The 20,392-nt window shown below is 38.7% G+C and overlaps 1 protein-coding gene across 1 annotated transcript; it reads right to left on the reverse strand.

Moving 5' to 3' along the window:
• Positions 1–18,396: 18,396 nt before the first annotated feature.
• LOC107607660 (uncharacterized) lies at positions 18,397–19,388 on the reverse strand. The gene is made up of 2 exons (XM_016309589.1): positions 19,008–19,388; positions 18,397–18,906 (listed from the first exon to the last, which is right to left on the reverse strand). The coding sequence occupies exons 1-2, from the start codon at positions 19,386–19,388 to the stop codon at positions 18,397–18,399; spliced, it is 891 nt and encodes a 296-aa protein (XP_016165075.1).
• Between the last annotated feature and the right edge of the window lie 1,004 nt (positions 19,389–20,392).

Below are 20,392 nucleotides of genomic sequence, written 5' to 3' on the forward strand. Positions count from 1 at the left end.
CTGATTCGTTGTTAAAAACAAAGTTATTTTACGAGGTACTTTTTTTTAAAATATTTGGATTAATAGACAGAATCATTCATAATCAACTCATAACTAAAACAGATAAAACAGTTATAAACAACCACACATAAATACATCACAAGCAGTTGACAATATTCGGTGATCCAGCCTTTATTAGAGTATAGACCTTTAGTTAGAACACCCCTAGATATAGCTAGATAATAACTATATACATATATATACATACAACATCCCAGGTCCTGACCCGTTCAAGAGGTCCCTAAGCTGGAACCTAGGCTAGCCTAAACTCTATACTCACCTAGTTCCTCTAAACTACTAAAGTGGGGGAAAGTATATTCTAAGTCTTCAAAACTCAAGTCAGGTGGAACCACATCAAAAGGTAGAACATCATTTGCTACTCCTCTGCACAATCAGACATTGCCATAGGATGTCTCTCTGGTACCTCATCAAGTAGCCACACAACAGGAGTCTCGTACATAGGAATTAGGTTAAAGTTCGCATACGAATGGGGTGCAGACATTGTCTGGTTTCACAGTATATACATATAAAAAGAGAACGAGATTCACCCTAGATTTAGAAGACTATGTAGAGTGGAATTCTCTTTGCGAAACGGTCATCAGTAGGTTACCGAAGGGTACTCCTGCTTCCATCTGAAGGAAAATGGGAGAGAGAAGGGGTAAGAAATGGGGAGTCCTTAGTAGGGCCGGGGTTATTAGTTTAATTCATTAACTCAGAGTTGTTTAGCAGACAAATAGCAGAATACAGAGAAGAAGCAAACAGAATAACAGATATATAGAGAAAATAGAAAGCAAAACACAAACAAAAGAATACAAGAGAACAAAACACAGACACAGTGAATGGAATACAAACAAAGAAAGCATACATTCAAACAACAATCATAATAGAGGAAATGCACAACCAAGTATGATGCTTGTCTATCCTATGCAGGCCATGAGCTCACGTGTCGGTTTACACCCTGCAGCCCGACATTACCTCGGAACAAGTCCCAGATATGGTTTCCCTTTGTGTCCTTTGTGCATACGTGTCGGTGGTAAAAATACCACTCCTTCGTGACTACTGGCAGTCGGCGCAAAGCTCAACCCCATAATATACGCACAAGGGGAAACAGTGATCCTCAGTTCGTGGGCATCCCCGAGATCAACTTACAAACAAAACAGAGATCCTCATTTCGTGGGATATACCCGAGATCAACACACAACAACATAGTGATCCTCAGTTCGTGGGTTATATCCGAGATCAATACACAGCAAACAATGATCCTCAGTTCATGGGTTATCTCCGAGATAAACATACAACAACATACATGACCTCAGTTCGTGGGTTATACCCGAGATCAATACACAACAATACAATGATCCTCAGTCCGTGGGTTTCCCCAAGATCAAAGATGATCAACAGTTCATGGGTTATTCCCGTAATCAATGATTATCAATTCGTGGGTTCTTTCCACACACAAAAAAGTTAACAGTTCGTAGGTTTTCCCGAGACCAATGATCATTCAGTTCGTGGGTACTTCCCGTATTTAACATTATCAGTTTGTGTGTTCTACTGCTCTTCTCTCTCTGTCTCTTCACTCTGCTTTGATTACTCTTTTCTCTATATCTATATTATTCTTTTTCTCTTCATCTCTTTACTCTGCTCTAGTTATTTTGTTTTCTGTGTTTCTCTACTCTGCTCTGATATCTCTGCTTAACGTATGTATTTAAAGCTTATGTAAATTTCGGTATGAATAGTTAGCCTGTCCCAAGTATAGGTTCATTAAGTCTGTACTGAAACAGTTTAAATTTTCATATGATACGTAACCCTATTCGCAACTCAAGGACTAACTATGTTGCCCTAGTTCGTTCGCTAGTCTCTGTCTGTTTTTCTGTCATTAAAACTTTACAGACATTTTCTCCGATTTTCATCTCTTCTTTAACTTTTCATCTTTCCTTTATCTTTGCCTCACTAATATATTATTACCACTCCCTAAGTGTTTTATGAAGGTAATTATGAGATTCTGAGCTTAAAGTTGTCTTTCTAAAGCTTTTACAGAAAACTGCCTTTTTCCGCATTATTTTATTATTTTTATTAAAATATTATTTTTAATTAAATTTTATTATTTAATATTTTATTATTATTTATTAGTTTATTATTAAATTTTTGAAAATTACCTTCCTTTAACCTTTTACTTTATAAATTCACTTTTTAGCACCCACAACTTTTAATATTTCTACTTTTAATACCCTAACTTTCAAAAATTACAAAATAACCCCTCAAACACCAAAATATTTACCTCCTTGCCCTTTCTAAGATCTAAAAGGTGTTCTTTAATGTTTTTCATAACATTCAAAGTGTTCTTCGTGTTCTTCGTAAATTCTTTAAATTCTTTCTCTATTTTCACCCGTTTTTCAGTCTTTTCAGCAACCAATTTTTACCACAATTCATAATAAATTCCCAGTCACTAAAATCCAATCTTTTCTACATGATTTTAACACAAATTGAACCCCAATTTAAGGCCTAGGGTTTCGTTTTTCCAGCAGCCATGAAGAACATAAGTTCAAAGTTGAATATCATCAAATTTAATCAAATTTTCTCCAAAATTTCAACAAGAATCACTCATATAAACCATCAATTTCAAGTGCAGCCAAACCATATCATAATCACACAACTCAAACACAATCAATCAACATTAATTTCGTCAAACCCTACCTTGATTTGCTGCTCCTATTTTCAGTTAGTGTTCAAGGTGTTCCTAGAGCACTTTTTCCTCCTAAATCCAATCAAGAACAACTTTAAAACTCTAAACCATCAACAAAACAAACTTTAGAAGAATCTTAGGAAGGTTATCCTCACCTTAAACGTGCAGGAAATCAAAGATCTTTGGCCCACAAATCAAGCTAAGCAAGAGATCTAAGGAAAAACATCAAGAAAACACTTGTTTAAGCATGTTTCCTTGAAAACCGAATTGAAGAGGGAGGGAGACAGACATCTCATTTTATTTCCAGCCTTGATATGTTATATCATTATGTAGGGGAAGAATAGAGGATCATTTTGGTGAAATCGGAGTTTTGATTTGAGTTTTAGTTAAGAAGAAATCAAGCTTTGAAGATTTAAGTGTCATGAAAGTTTCTCTCTTTTTTCTCTTCTCATTTTCGGCCAAAGGGAGTAAATTACCAGCCTTGGAGTGTCTTGGTGGTGTAGGGTGAGTTGTGATTGGTTGGCTTGGAGGCGGGTTAAAATAGTATTAAAATATCTCAGGTGTAAAACTACTAAAACTAGATGTATCAGAACACTTGTAAAAACATCTCTAAAAATTATTTTCTGAGCTACTAGCATAAATGACACTAGTAACATATTTATTATGAGAATAGAACATGTATGATGAGACCTTAGCATTGCTAAAGTCATCAAAGAGTGCTGGTGCTAAGCTGCACCAGTAAACTGTGAACCCGGTTAAACCGATTTCCTGTTTTTAACTAAAACAGACCAGGTAACCTTATAATATCATTCAAGCATCTTCTAATACTAATATAATGATAATATTATACTATTATCTCTCTTCTCTCGTGAATCGAGTCCGGTTCGTCAAACTGAGACTACTTACGAAAATCAGAATTAAAACTCCTAACCGGTACAGTTCAAAAACTAGGTTCTTCGTGATTGCATTATTGAGCTTGCCTCAAAAAAGGTTCTAGCTTAAAGATGACATAATGACAATGAGGATTGAGATGCTTGATGATATAGCAGAGGTGTTCCCTTTACTGATCTTCCGGAGAAATCCGTGCCTACAGAAAAGATCTCGCGTACTCAAAAACTAGGTTGTTACAACTGGGTTCTGGAGGCCCAAAAATTGCCACCAGTGATTTGCAATTAATGAGCTGACGTAACTCGGGTCACGCGTACGCATGAGTCACGCGTACGCGTCACTGCGCAAAAATTCATCCACGTGTACACGTGGGTCACGCGTACGCGTCATTCGCAAATCCTTCTTGTGCGTACGCACGCATACTTGTGCGTACGCACGGGTGCTGGAACTTCCAAACTTTATTTCTTCATGGTTTCTTCCCTTTTGCATGCTCTTTTCCTCACTTCTTCAACCCATACTTGCCTTAGAAACCTGAAATCACTTAACAAATACATCAAGGCACCAAATGGGATTAAAGTAAATTAAAATTGACTAAATTAAGCATAAAAGAGCATGTTTTCACTTTCAAGCACAATTTAGGAAGAAAACACAATAGCATGCTATTTAGGTGAATAAATGTGGGTTTATGTGATGAAATTCTCTCAAATCAAACCAAAATATATCATAAAATATGGACTCATCACACCTCTTTGGGTCACTAAATGTTTTGCCTCAAAGTAGCTCTTGATGGTGGACTTTCGGTTGGTAATCCCGGGTTAGTTAACCCAAGTTACCGGGTGATGAAGCACCCCTTAGAACCTAGTTATCCAATCTTATCTTTGTACAAGAACATCACATGCATATATCCAAATCTCAAGCCATTGGTGCCCAGCCTTGTTTATTTCTTTTTGTTTCTTTCTCTTACATTTTCTTTCTTTTATTATGGACCTCTTTCATTGGTCAAATCTCATCAAATGTAACTCAAGTTCATATCTCGAAGTCATGCTAACTTCTAGCCTTGTTTATAAATCAACTAATGAACCAGCACATACCACCACATAACCCTTATTCTGTCTCATATCAAACCAGACCTTTACTCTTTCTCTGTTTTACAATAATTTTTTTCTTTTATTCAAGCATGGGGAACAATGCAAATAATTCAAGTAAGACGAGATGATAAAAGCACTTAGACTAGCAAGCTTAAAAACAAACAAATAGCAAATGACTTATAACTAATAGGACACTAATCAATCAGGGGGCACAATTGCACTTTCAATTAACACATTTAAACTAGAGACAGGCAAGTAAAGATACAACCTCTTGGAGTCCACTTGTTTTCTCCTTGTCATCACCATCTTTAACTTTTGTCTTTCCCTTGTTATTCCACATGATAATGCATCTTACCCTTCAAGAGATTGAATAACTTCCTGCAAAGATTTTGAAAGTTTCTTGTTCCCTAAGCACTTGAGAAACAGTTAGCGTGCATGTATGCTTGTGATTCTCTGAACTTAAATTGGTGTGGGAACACCAAACTTAGTTCCTTGCCTACTTCTATATGCAGCAGAGTGAATACATGCATGAAACGTCAAGTACTTTTATTCAGAAAGTAAACTATGAACTAGAAAATAAACTAGGGACTAGAAAGTAAACTATGAACTACATAACAAACCAGGAGCTAGAAACTAAACAACTGTTGAGTAGTTTCTCTGATTGTTTGGAGCTGAGAACTAGTCATGCTGAGGGTGCAATGTGTTCTTAATGAAATCTGTGGTGGAACACCAAACTTAGAATTACACATTCACCCTTAAATTTCTTTGGTGTGCAACACCAAACATAGCCCTTTGCAATGCAGAGAGATCTACTGAATTTTCTTATTGAAACAGTTAAAGAAAAAGAAAAACTACCTTTGGTTGGTTTGCCTCCCAATAAGCGCTCTTTTAATGTCATTAGCTTGAGATGTTGTTCATGACTTTCTTCCTCTTCTTCCAGTTTGTTAAGAGGAATGACCTCAAGTGTAAAGAAGGGCCAATCAGTGCCCCCTTTCTTGGTCTCTTCCCAACAAGCTTTCTTTTGTTATCTACTTGATTTGCTTTGCTTGTTGAGGCAGGGGTTGGATTGTTTGCAGTTGACCTTTTCTTCTTCATGAATGTTGTCCTTGGTATCTTGGTCGCAATCCTCTTTTCGGTGCTCTTGTTTGTTGCCTTCACTCCTTTGATATCAAGACTTGGGTGTTGTGTGATTGTTGGAGTGTCCTCTTCATCAAAAGCCTTTTGAATTGGTGGTTCAATGAGCCCTTTTTTCTATGTAGCTCTCTGCTTCAATTGAATGTGGATTTCCTTGATTGTCTTCCTCCCTTTCTTCTTCATGATTTTCCATTGAGTCATTTGGGAGGGAATTTTCATGTTCTTCTGTCACCTCAAGTAGCCTCTGTGGATATGGAGTCACAGGTTCAAATACCTCCACAACCTCATTCTTCATTGCAATTTCACTTGACACAGGGACCTTTTCTTCCACTTCCTCACTCACAGATTGGTCTTCATCCTCAATGCTTAGTAATCCTAAGTTTCTCCTAATTTGTTCTAAGTGCCCTTCCATCTTCTTGAAGAGGATTTCTTGTTCTTTCCAGAATTGTTTTTGTCTTTCCAAGAGTTGTTCTTGTCTTTCAAAGAATTGGTCTCAATTTTTGGTGCACGAAATTGTGATCCTTAACAACGGCGCCAAAAATTTGGTGCTCGGAACGTAATTCACACACTTTGTCACAACTCCGCACAACTAACCAGCAGTGCACTGGGTCATCCAAGTAATACCTTACGTGAGTAAGGGTCGATCCCACGAAGATTGTTGGCTTGAAGCAAGCTATGGTCATCTTGTAAATCTCAATCAGGCAGATTCAAATGGTTATGGGCTTTTGATAATTAAAATATAATTAAAACAGAAAATAAGATAGAGATACTTATGTAATTCATTGGTGAGAATTTTAGATAAGCGTATGGAGATACTTTGTTCCTTCTGAATCTCTGCTTTCCTACTGCCTTCATTCAATCCTTCATATTCCTTTTCATGGCAAGCTATATGTTGGGCATCACTGTTGTCAATGGCTACTTCCCGTCCTCTCAGTGAAAATGGTCCAAATGCGCTGTTACCGCACGGCTAATCATCTGTCGGTTCTCACTCATGTTCGAATAGAATCCAGTGATCCTTTTACGTCTGTCACTACGCCCAACACTCGTGAGTTTGAAGCTCGTCACAGTCATCCCTTCTCAGATCCTACTCGGAATACCACAGACAAGGTTTAGACTTTTTGGATCTCAGGAATGGCCGCCAATAATTCTAGCTTATACCACGGAGACTCCGATCTTTTGGAATGGAGGCTAAGAGATATACGCTCGATCTAAGGTAGAACGGAAGTGGTTGTCAGGCACGCGTTTATAGGTTGAGAATAGTGATGAGTGTCACGGATCATCACATTCATCATGTTAAAGTGCAAGCGAATATCTTAGAATAGGACTACGCTTGAATTGAATGAGAAAATAATAGTACTTTGCATTAATACTCGAGGAACAGCAGAACTCCACACCTTAATCTATGGGGTGTAGAAACTCCACCGTTGAAAATACATAAGTGAAAGTGGTCCAGGCATGGCCGAATGGCCAGCCCCCCAAGTCTAAGGAAAAATGTTCCAAAGATCTAAAATGATCCAAAGATTCTTAGATAAATCACTAAAACTAGTTTTTATACTAAACTAGTAGCTAGGGTTACATAAGATAAGTAAATGATGCAGAAATTCACTTCCGGGCCCACTTGGTGTGTGCTTGGGTTGAGAATTAAGCTTTCATATGTAGAGACTTCTTTTGGAGTTAAACGCCAGCTTTTGTGCCAATTTGGGCGTTTAACTCCAGTTTGTAACCTGTTTCTGGCGTTTAACTCCAGAATAGAGCAGGAAGTTGGCGTTTGAACGCCCATTTGTGTCATCAAAACTCGTGCAAAGTATGAACTATTATATATTTCTGGAAAGCCCTGGATGTCTAATTTCCAACGCAATTGAGAGCGCGCCAATTAAGTTTCTGAAGCTCCAGAAAATTCATTTCGAGTGCAGGGAGGTCAGAATCCAACAGCATCTGCAGTCCTTCTTCAGCCTCTAAATTAGATTTTTGCTCAAGTCCCTCAATTTCAGCCAGAAAATACCTGAAATCATAGAAAAATACACAAACTCATAGTAAAGTCCAGAAATGTGAATTTTATTTAAAAACTAATAAAAATATACTAAAAACTAACTAAATCATACTAAAAACAATGCCAAAAAGCGTATAAATTATCCACTCATCACAACACCAAACTTAAATTGTTGCTTGTCCCCAAGAAACTAAAAATAAAATAGGATAAAAAGAAGAGAATATACTATTAAATTCCAAAATATCAATGAAACTTAGCTCCAATCAGATGAGCGGGACTAGTAGCTTTTTGCCTCTGAACAGTTTTGGCATCTCACTTTATCCTTTGAAGTTCAGAATGATTAGCATCTATAGGAAGTCAGAATTTTAGATAGTGTTATTAATTCTCCTAGTTCAGTATGTTGATTCTTGAACACAACTACTTTATGAGTCTTGGCCGTGGCCCTAAGCACTTTGTTTTCCAGTATTACCACCAGATACATAAATGCCACAGACACATAACTGGGTGAACCTTTTCAGATTGTGACTCAGCTTTGCTAAAGTCCCCAATTAGAGGTGTCCAGGGTTCTTAAGCACACACTTTTTTGCTTTGGATCACGACTTTAACCGCTCAGTCTCAAACTTTTTACTTGACACCTTCACACCACAAGCACATGGTTAGGGACAACTTGGTTTAGCCGCTTAGGCCAAGATTTTATTCCTTAGGGCCCTCCTATCCGCTGATGCTCAAAGCCTTGGATCCTTTTTACCCTTGCCTTTTGGTTTAAAGGGTTATTGGCTTTTTCTGCTTGCTTTTTCTTCTTTTTCTTTTTTTTTCTTTTCCTCCCTTTTTTTTTCGCCAGCTTTGTTTTCACTGCTTTTTCTTGCTTCAAGAATCAATTTTATGATTTTTCAGATTATCAATAACATTTTTCCATTTTCATCATTCTTTCAAGAGCCAACAAATTTAACATTCATAAACAACAAATTCAAAAATATGCATTGTTCAAGCATTCATTCAGAAAATCAAAAAAGTATTGCCACCACATCAAAATAATTAAGCTAGTTTCAAGGATGAATTCGAAATCCATGTACTTCTTGTTCTTTTATTTTTAGAACATTTTTCATTTAAGAAAGGTGATGGATTCACAGGACATTCATAGCTTTAAGGCATAGATACTAGATACTAATGATCATGTAATAAGACACAAACATAAATAAAAATAAAGCACAGAGAACGAAAACACAAAAAATAAATAGACAAGAAGATTAAGGAACGGGTCCACCTTAGTGAAGGTGGCATCTTCTTCCTCTTGAAGAACCAATAGTGTTCTTGAGCTCCTCTATGTCTCTTCCTTGCCTCTGTTGCTCCTCCCTCATAGCTCTTTGATCTTCTCTAATCTCATGGAGAATGATGGAGTGTTCTTGGTGCCCCACCCTCGTTGTCCCATGTTGGAACTTAATTCTCCTAGGGAGGTGTTAATTTGCTCCCAATAGTTTTGTGGAGGAAAGTGCATCTCTTGAGGCATCTCAGGGATTTCATGATGAGGAATTTCCTCATTCTCTTGTTGAGGTCCATGACTGGGCTCTCTTGTTTGCTCCATCCTTTTCTTAGTGATGGGTTTGTCCTCATCAATGAAGATGTCTCCCTCTATGTCAATTCCAGCCAAATTACAGAGGTGGCAAATGAGGTGAGGAAAGGTTAACCTTGCCAAAGTGGAGGACTTCTCAGCCACCTTGTAGAGTTTTTGAGGTATAATCTCATAAACTTCCACTTCCTCCCCAATCATGATACTATGGATCATGATGGCCTGGTCTACAGTAACTTCAGACCGGTTGCTAGTAGGAATGATTGAGCGTTGGATGAACTCCAACCATCCTCTAACCACAGGCTTAAGGTCCGGTCTTCTCAATTGAACCGGTTTGCCTCTTGAGTCAACTTTCCATTGAGCTCCTTCCACACATATGTCCATGAGGACTTGGTCCAACCTTTGATCAAAGTTGACCCTTCTAGTGTAGGGGCGTGTGTTTTCTTGCATCATTGGCAAGTTGAACGCCAACCTTACATTTTCCGGACTGAAATCTAAGTATTTCCCCTGAACCATTGTGAGCCAATTCTTTGGGTTTGGGTTCAGACTTTGATCATGGTTCTTAGTGATCCATGCGTTTGCATAGAACTCTTGAACCATTAAGATTCCGACTTGTTGAATAGGATTGGAGAGAACTTCCCATCCTCTTCTTCTAATCTCTTGTCGGATCTCCGGATACTCGCTCTTTTTGAGCTTAAAAGGGACCTCAAGAATCAAATTTTTCTTGGCCACGACTTCATAGAAGTGGTCTTGATGGACCTTTGAGATGAATCTCTCCATCTTCCATGACTCAGAGGTGGAAGCAATTGCCTTCCCTTTCCTCTTTCTTGAGGTTTCTCTGGCCTTAGGTGCCATTGATGGTTATGGAAAAACAAAAAGCAATACTTTTACCACACCAAACTTAAAAGGTTTGCTCGTCTCCGAGCAAAAGAAGAAAGAAAGTAGTAGAAGAAGAAGAAAATGGAGGAGATGGAGGGAGAAGGTGTATTCGGCCAAGGGGGAGAAGTAGTGGTTGTAATGTGTGAAAATGGAGTAATGTTGAGGGGTTTATATGGGGGTGAGGGGAATGGTAGGTTTCGGCCATTAGGGTTGGGTTTGGGAGGGAAAAGAATTTTGAATTTGGAGGTAGGTGGGGTTTTTGGGGAAGAGTGGATGGATGTGAGTGATGAAGGGTATTTGGGGAAGAGATATGGAGGTGATTGGTGAAGGGTATTTGGGGAAGAGATATGGAGGTGATTGGTGAAGGGCATTTGGGAAAGAGTGTTATGAAAAGGTGTGAAGAGAAGATAAGAAGAGGTAGGGTAGGTGGGGATCCTGTGGGGTCCACAGATCCTGAGGGGTCAAGGACTTAGCATCCCTGCTCCATTTAGGCGTGCAAAACGCCCTTAGAATGCATGTATGGCGTTAAACGCCAGCTTGCTGCTTGTTTTTGGCGTTTAACGCCAGCTTTTCTCCCATTCTTGGCGTTAAACGCCAATTCCATGCTCTATTCTGGCATTAAACGCCAGTCTGGTGCCTGTTTCTGGCGTTAAACACCCAGAATGGTGCCAGACTGGGCGTTTAACACCCATTCTGCTACTCTTACTGGCGTTTAAACGCCAGTAAGCTCTTCGTCCAGGGTGAGCTATTTTTCAATCTGTTTTTGATTTTTCAGTTTTTTTTTTTACTTCACATGATCATCAACCTAAAGAAAACATAAAATAGCAATGGAAAATAAATAGATATAAGTAAATAACATTGGGTTGCCTCCCAACAAGCGCTTCTTTAATGTCAATAGCTTGACAGTGAGCTCTCATGGAGCCTCATAGATAATCAGAGCAATGTTGGGGCCTCTCAATACCAAACTTAGAGTTTGGTTGTGGCCTCCCAACACCAAACTTAGAGTTTGAATGTGGGGGTTTTGTTTGACTCTATTCTGAGAGAAGCTTCTCATGCTTTCTCTCTATGGTTACAGAAGGAGAACCTTGAGTCTTAAATACAAGGTAGTCTTCATTCAACTGAAAGACCAACTCTCCTCTGTCAACATCAATCACAGCTTTTGCTGTGGCTAGGAAAGGTCCGCCAAGGATGATGGATTCATCCTCATCCTTCTCAGTATCTAGGATTATGAAATCAGCAGGGATGTAAAGGCCTTTAACCTTTACTAGCACATCCTCTACTAGTCTATAAGCCTATTTCATTGATTTGTCTGCCATCTCCAGTGAGATTCTTGCAGCTTGTACTTCAAAGATTCCCAGTTTTTCCATTACAGAGAGTGGCATGAGGTTTATCCCTGACCCAAGGTCACACAGAGCCTTCTCAAAGGTCATGGTGCCTATGGTACAAGGTATAAAGAAATTTCCGGGATCCAATTTCTTCTGAGGCAATGTCTGCCTCATTAGTGCACTCAGTTCATTGGTGAACAAGGGGAGTTCATCCTCCCAAGTCTCATTACCAAATAAACTGGCATTCAACTTCACGATGGCTCCTAGATATTTAGCAACCTTCTCTTCAATGATGTCTTCATCCTCTTTAGAGGAAGAATATTCATCAGAGTTCATGAATGGCAGAAGGAAGTTCAATGGAATCTCTATAGTCTCTGTACGAGCCTCAGATTCCTTTGGTTCCTCAAAGGGTAACTTCGAAGTTTCACACTTCAATTTGAGGTACAAGGATTGGTGTCAAGCTCAATTGTATGGATCTCGGAAGCTGTTTGGTCATTGCAGTGAGAATTCAGATTACTTATCACCCGGCTGGAAAAATGTAGATCAAGACAAAGACGGGTGTAAAAGCAAAGTTTGGGATACTGGAGTCTGTTCTAACATTCAGCACACCGGAAGCCTGAGAACCTGTTTAAAACTGCTCAAGGGCTTTACGTGCCTTGTTTGGGACCCCGGAGGCTGTTGGTATTCCAAACATTGGTGGAGATTTCTGGATGAATTCAAGCACAAACCACCATAACAGGAAGCTCATCAAATGTCCAACTTAAGGACTATAACTAAAAGTGCTAGGTGGGAGACAACCCACCATGGTATGATCGTTTCTTTTTCAATTTTATTTCGTGTTGTTTGTTTTTATTTTATTTTATTTTCATTAAACTTGGAATTATTCATAGCATCAACATTAGCACTGCATATTGCATACTGCATAATTGCATAATAAAAAAAAGGAAAAAATTCACCCCACGCGAGCGTGCAGGCCACGCGTGGGCGTGGAATGGAAATCGGCGTAAAGATCCAACGCCCAGAAAGTTGGGCTGGAATCGTGCAGCTGTTGTGCGTTTAGCACAATTTAGCCCACGCGTTCGCGTCCCTGACGCGACCGCGTCACTTGCATTACGCACATCCTACGCGAAAGCGTGAGCGAAGCGTACTTACAACGCGAAAATATTTTTATAAAATTCTTTACCGATCAAAAGAATAGCTAGAAGCTCTTTTTCAGTAGTAGTGTAATTAGATTGAGCAGCATCTAAAGTCTTAGATACATAAGCAATTACAAAAGGATCGTTACCTTCATGCTGAGCTAGTGCTGCTCCTATTGCATGATTGGAAGCATCACACATGATTTCAAATGGTTGACTCCAGTCTGGTCCCCTCACAATCGAAGCTTGAGTCAGGGCGGTCTTCAGCTTATCAAACGCTTGTTTGCAATCCTCACTGAACTCGAACTCAATATCTTTCTGCAGTAGTCTGGATAAGGGTAGTGCTACCTTACTGAAGTCCTTAATGAATCTCCGGTAAAAACCTGCATGGCCAAGGAACGAACGGACTTCCCTCACGAAGGAGAGGTAAGGTAAACTAGAAATAACATCCACCTTTGCTGGGTCTACAGAGATACCAGTATCAGAAACAACATGTCCTAGAACAATTCCTTGTTTCACCATAAAATGACACTTTTCAAAATTTAAAACAAGGTTTGAACTAACACACCTGTCCAATACTCTAGATAAACTATCCAAGCAAAGGCTAAATGAATCGCCATATACGCTAAAGTCATCCATAAAAACTTCCATACAGGTCTCAATGAGATCAGAGAAAAGAATCATCATACACCTTTGGAAAGTAGCTGGTGCATTGCATATGCCAAAGGGCATTCTCTTATAGGCATAAGTCCCAAAAGGACATGTAAAAGTAGTCTTTTCCTGATCTTCAGGAGCTATATGGATTTGAAAATAACCTGTATAACCATCTAAAAAACAGTAATGAGATTTACCTGATAGGCGATCAAGCATCTGATCAATGAATGGCAAGGGGTAATGATCCTTGCGAGTGGCTTGGTTGAGACACCTGTAGTCAATGCAAACTCTCCATGAGTTCTGCACTCTGGTTGTCAGAAGTTCTCCCTGCTCATTTCTTATTATTGTGACTCCAGACTTATTGGGCACCACTTGCACTGGGCTGACCCATTCGCTATCTGAAATGGGGTAAATGATATCTACTTCAAGTAGTCTGGTTACTTCCTTCTTGACAACTTCTAAGATGGTTGGATTCAATCTTCGCTGAGGTTGTCAGACAGGCTTTGCTCCTTCTTCTAAGAATATTCTGTGTTCACAAACTTGAGGGTTGATGCCTACTATATCCGTCAAGCTCCATCCAATTGCTTTCTTATGCGTTCTCAATACACTAAGCAGTTGTTCTTCTTGTTGGGAAGTGAGCTCCCTTGCAATGATAACTGTGAACTTCTGCTTGTCCTCAAGGTAAGCATACTTGAGGTGTGGAGAAAGGGGCTTTAATTCCATTTTTTGCTCATGGCTTGGCTCTGGATCATCTGGGGCTGGTGAAAATGATAATGAATCTTCAGTATGTTCAGAGGGTGTCCCCACACTTGGATCTTGCTCCAGGTGACTCTCTTCCATTTCTTCCTGGTGAGTTGCAGCTATAATATCATCAATGATGTCGCATTGGAATATGGAGTGATCTTCTGGGGGATGCTTCATAGCTTCATCCAGATTGAAGCTCATTGTTCTGCCATCTACCTCAAAAGAATAGGTTCCCGAAAAGGCATCCAGCTTGAACTTCGAAGTTTTCAAGAACGGTCTTCCAAGCAGGATTGATGAAGGCTTTCCTGAGTCATTTTGGCGCATCTCCATGATATAGAAGTCAATGAAAAACGTGAGCCCCTTAATGCTCACTAACACATCTTCAGCAATCCCAACCACTGTAATAATACTTTTATCTGCTAACACAAAACGAGCTACCGACCTTTTTAAGGGAGGGAGCCTTAAAGCATCATATATAGACAAGGGCATAATACTCACGCACGCTCCTAAATCACACATACAGTCAGAAAATATCACACCTCCAATGGTACAGTTAACCATACATGGGCCTGGATCACTACATTTTTTAGGTATATTTCCTATTAAAGCAGATATAGAACTACCTAAAGAAATAGTTTCTAATTCATTAATTTTATCTTTATGTATGCATAATTCTTTTAGAAACTTTACGTATTTAGGTACTTGCTGAATAACATCAAAAAGGGAAACGGTTACCTCAACCTTTTTGAAGATTTCTACCATTTTGGGATCAAGTTCCATATGCTTCCTGGATTTCTTAGCAAGGTGTGGAAATAGGATAGGACGGGTGTTATCAGCAGTTTCAGCATCCTTTGGTGCTTCACCCTGTGGTTGAGTCTCCTCTTCTTCAACTATGTCCTGTATGTCCTATTCCTCTTCAGCATCTTCTATTTCCACCGCATCTTCAGCTGGGGTGTGTTCTGGTGGACTTGGCTCCTCTTGGTTCCTCTCCTACAATGTGGTCCCAGATCTCAGAGTGATGGCATTGATGCCACCCTTGAGATTAGGTAAGGGTTGAGAAGGAAGTCCACTGGAGCTCGAAGGTTGGTTGGTGGAGTTATTTAGTGATCCAATCTGTGAGACAAGAGCTTGCAAGGTAGAGTTCAGATCATTTAGAGTAGATGTAAGGTTGTTTTCCATGGCCTACTGTCTCCGATCAATAGATTGTAGTAACTCCTCATTAGAAGATAAAGAGGGATAAGTGATCTGAGGGGTCTGCTGAAATGCTTAACGCTGCCTTAGATGAGGTACTCTATAGGCCTGATTCTGATTCTGCTGCCTGATGTTGTTATTGTTATTTTACCTCTGGTTTCCATTGTTATCTCTGCCTCCTCTGTTATGATTGTCCCTCCAACTCTGGTTAGAATTATCTCTCCAACCTTGGTTGGAATTGTCCTGCCATCCATGGTTGTAGCTGCCACCTTGATTGTATCGTTGATAGGGGCGGTCATAGAAGTTATGAGTGGCTGCCACAGTGTTGTCTTCCTGTTGGAGCTGCGGGTATTCATCAGTATAATGACTATAATCAGCACAGATCCCGCATACTCTTTGTGGAACCAACTGTTGGCTTTGCTGTGGTGGAGAAGGTTGAGCTTGCTGAGCTTGTTGTTGACTCAACTGCATCTGCTTCAGTAAGTTGGTCATTTCACATATACTCTGACTTAGAGCAGTAGTCTCTTTGCTAGAAGATACCTCTGCAACAGCTCTTGACTGGCTTTGTTCTGCCTGTGATTCCGAGTAGATTCAGCTAAGTCGCTGATCAATTGTCATGCCTCATCAGTGGTCTTGTACTTTTTCATAGACCCATTGCTAGCACTTTCCAATGTGGTCTTATCTTGAGGCTTCATGCCCTGTGTGACGTAGCCGAGAAACACTATCTTGTCAATCATATGGTGGGGACATGCTTCTAGAAGATTGTTGAAGCGCTCCCAGTATTCGTAGAGAGTCTCGGAGTCGTCCTGAACAATCATGAAAATGTCTTTCCTCAGTTTATCAGTAACTTCAGCTGGAAAGAATTTTTCCAAAAATTTTCTTCTAAGCGTATCCCAGTTAGAAACAGTTGCTCCGGATTGAGTGTAGTACCACTCTCTCACCTTTCCCTCAAGAGAGAATGGGAAGGCTTTTAACAAAATAGAAGTTTCATCTGCACCATCACGCCTGACAGTAGAACAGGCTGCTCGGAAATCCCTAAGGTGCTTGATAGGCTCTTGAGCAGGTAAGCCATGAAACTTAGGCATCAAGTTGAGTAGTGCAGTCTTTAGTTCAAAATCTACAGCCACCACTGGGTGATGCGCTTGATACGGTTGCAGTGTAAAATCAGGGGCTCTAGCTTCCTGGATAGTAACTCTCCTAGGTGCTGCCATGTTACCTGCACGTAAATCAACCGAATCAGTAGAAAAGGAGCTTGTTTCTTCCTTAAGTGACGTTTCAGATTCGTCCTCGGAGAGGACTAACCGACGCCGAGCTTGCCTTATACGTGAAATAGTTCTTTCAATCTTAGGATCAAATACTGGCAAGCTTGGATCAGGAAGTGAACGCGTCATTCAATGAAAGAAACATGCAACTCATAGTAGCAAAATAAAATAAAATGCAAATAAATAAATTCCAATCAATAACTTAGCACTCTATTGCAACTCCCTGGCAACGACGCCAAAAATTGACGTGGCAAAAATTGGCAGATTAAGAAATTAATATGAGAAATACGTTGCAAGTACAGTTCTTAACCAACAAAAATCCGCTTATCAATTTAGAAGGGGTTGTCACAAAATTAGAATTAAAATACTGGGAGTATAAGTCCCAGGTCGTCTCCCAACGAGTTGCAGAAAGATATGTTATTTTATTAATCAGAGGTTTTCCAAAATGGTTTTGAGTTTGATAAACAGGAAATTAAATCAGAGAATTTATGTAATTTAAATAAAAATCTTGACCGGGAGAAGATTAATCGGAAGTTCTATCCTTGTTGGAATTTTCTCAAGATCAATTAATAATTAGTAGTTGTTTCTACTTAGTTAACCCTCAACGAATGAAGGAAAGTCAAGTTAAAAGTCAACTTCTATTCACAAGTCCTAATCCTCTCCCTTGGGAAGGATTAGAGTTAGTGACTAACAAGCCAACCAACGGCGAACCAATTACAATTGAACTCTTGAGTATTCCAACTCAAGGTTCTCCTTTTAATCAACTCCCAATCAAGTTGGGGAACTACTCCATTATTATAAATGTAGACTTCACAAAATAAAGAGGGGAAATAAAAAGAGACATGATAAACAATAATCAAAAATATTAATAAAATAAAAATAAAAATAGTCTTTGTATTAAATAACTCTAAAAATAATCCAATTGTACTCTGGACAAATTAAGGATATGAAAAAGTAAGTAAAAAGTAGAGAAAACAAACTAGAGAGATGAAGTCTTGCAGAGGTAACAACTCTTCTCGATATCCCAATCTAAAAAGCAATAAAACCAAAATCCTAAGAACTATCAATGTGTAGAGAGAAAACCTAGAGGAGGAGTAAAATCAGATCTAAAAACTAAAAATTATGCGGAATGAATGTTATTTCGTCTCTGCATGTTCCCTGGCTCTAATCTGCGTTTCTGGGCCGAAAGTTGGGTTAAAACGCAGCCCAGAATCCACGCCAGCGTTTGCTGTAAATTCTGCAAATTGTGCACGTCACGTGATCGCATCGTCCACGCGTTCGCGTCGTCCAGCGTTTTTCCGTGCCACGCGTGCGCGTCGTCCACGCATTCGCGTCACTCATGCAGCTTCCAATCCATGCATTCGCATCAGGCACGTGAGCGCGTCGCTGTGATTTTCTTCATTTCGCGCGGTTGCGTGGACCATGCGTCCGCGTCGCTTCTCGCTGGTCATCTCCTCAATTTCTTGTTTTTCCTTCCATTTTTGCAAGTTTCCTCTCCATTCTCTAAGCCATTTCTGTCCTATGAAGCCTGAAACACTTAACACACAGATCATGGCATCGAATGGTATGAAGGAGGATAAAAATATACAATTAAAAGATCTTTAGGAAGCAAGTTTTTAATCATAGAACAATTTTAGGAAGGAATTGTGAATACATGCAAATCATATGAATAAGTGGGTGAAAGACTTGACAAAACCACTCAATTAAACATAGTATAAATCATAAAATAATGGTTTATCAAGCACCCATATCAGGTATCTGAATAGCATGATCATTGTAGAAAGAACTAACTTTCTCTAAAAGTGCTCCCCAACTACTATCTCTTAACTATTGAATCAATGACTTTGTACCAAAAACCAGATGCATAGCATTCAAAATGTCTTGAGATTTTTGCTGATGCTTGACAAAGTTTATCAGTGATTCCCATGATTTCTTTCATCATATGCAAAATGAAAACAAAATGAAATGATAATAAAGATTTAAGAGCATAAGTAGCATCACCACGTTGAGAATATGTAGATCCATTAGTAGCCAAATCTTCCAGAAGTGAAGTTGTTGCTCCAAAAATACGTAAAAGGCTACAAATTGAGATGAAGTGAGAGCTCCATCTGGTATCTCCTGATCTTTTTAATGTGCCAATTTGATTAACTCCCCTTCCTATTTCAATTTGATTAGTTGCAACTAAATGGGAAATTTCAGTTGCATAAGCAGCTCGTAATTCATCATTGCGTTTGCAAGAAGAGCACACAATATTGATAATATTACTTAAACTTTGGAAAAAAGTATGAACATCAACAACTTCTTTAGCTGCAGCAACAAGAGCTAGCTGTAATTGATGAGCAAGTAATGAACATAATATGCATAATAAGGATATTCTTGAATAGTTAAAGCTTGTAACCCTTTCCACTCTCCACGCATATTACTAGCCCCGTCATGCCCTTGACCTCGAACATTTTGAATGTTGAGATTATGATGAGATAATGCAGAACAAATCTCTTGTTTTAGAGTAGCAGAAGTAGTATCTTTGACATGAACAACATCTATTAGCCTTTCTTTGACAAATCCATGCTTATCAACAAATCTAACAAGTGCCATTTGTTCTCTTTTAGATTCATCTCTAGCTTCATCAACAATCAAATAAAACTTTGCATTACCAATCTCATTGCGAATTTTATTTTGCACCTTTCTAGAAAAAACATGTATAATTTCCTTTTCAATAAAAGGTGATGTGTATATTGCATTTTGAGGAGCATTCTCCAAGACAACTGCATCCACTTCTTTATTGTAAGAAGCTAATAATTTTAACATTTTAAGAAAATTTCCTCGATTCTAAGACTCATGACTCTCATCATGTCCCCTAAAAGCACAAGCTTGAAACGTTAACCATCTAACAGTATCAATAGAGGCTTTAAGACGCAATCTATTACTTAAAACTTGTTGTGGGCTTTACTTAGCCAATACTTTGTCAATGTGACATAATTGGTTAAGCAAATCTTTACAAGACTTAACAGCAATATTATGAGGAGAATTAAGAGATTTACCCACACGAGATAAAAATGCACAATCCTTTCAATTATTCACTTTTTTCCAATTGTGAAATCCTCCTGATGTGAATGGACTTGATTTTCTAGAAAATAAATAACATGGAAGACAAAATGCAGCATCCACTTCTGCTGAATATTCTAGCCAAGAAAAACTCTTAAACCAATGAGCTTTGAAACGACGAGGATAACTTTCAAGACCAGAAAGAGGGTACTCATCCATAATAAATTAATATGGTACAAGCTTTATATATGCTCTACAGATTTCATCTTGTTGATTGATAGGATAATTCTAAATTTGTGGATGCTTTTCGGGATCACGCATCAATGTATCAATATTAACTTGATCTATTTCAGTCCTTGTTATTTTAGAAGCAGGGGTTGAATATCTTGCTCAACAAGTTATGTCACAGGTTGTATCTTAGGTTGTTCAATAATATTTTGAACATTACTCAATAAATCTGAAGCTGAATTTTGTTCATCATATATTCTCTTTTTTCTCTTGAAAAATGAGTGAATTATTTTCATCTTTGACATTTTTAACTTAACTTGAACTATCTAACAAAAAAAACAAAAATAATTGCATATATGTTATTTCTTAAAAAAAAATACTAAACCTATTGACCAATAACAAATAATTTTAGAAACACAAATATATAATAACCAAAAATAAAGTTATTGATTTACCTGATTATTTTTTGTTCCAAGTCTCACCCAAAAATAACTCTATTGAGTTTTGCTCTTACTTCAATCTTTGAACATTGTCCATTA

This window comes from Arachis ipaensis, chromosome B7, assembly GCF_059453495.1.
Source record: "Arachis ipaensis isolate K30076 ecotype BB chromosome B7, ASM5945349v1, whole genome shotgun sequence".
In the NCBI taxonomy this organism is placed as follows: domain Eukaryota; kingdom Viridiplantae; phylum Streptophyta; class Magnoliopsida; order Fabales; family Fabaceae; genus Arachis; species Arachis ipaensis.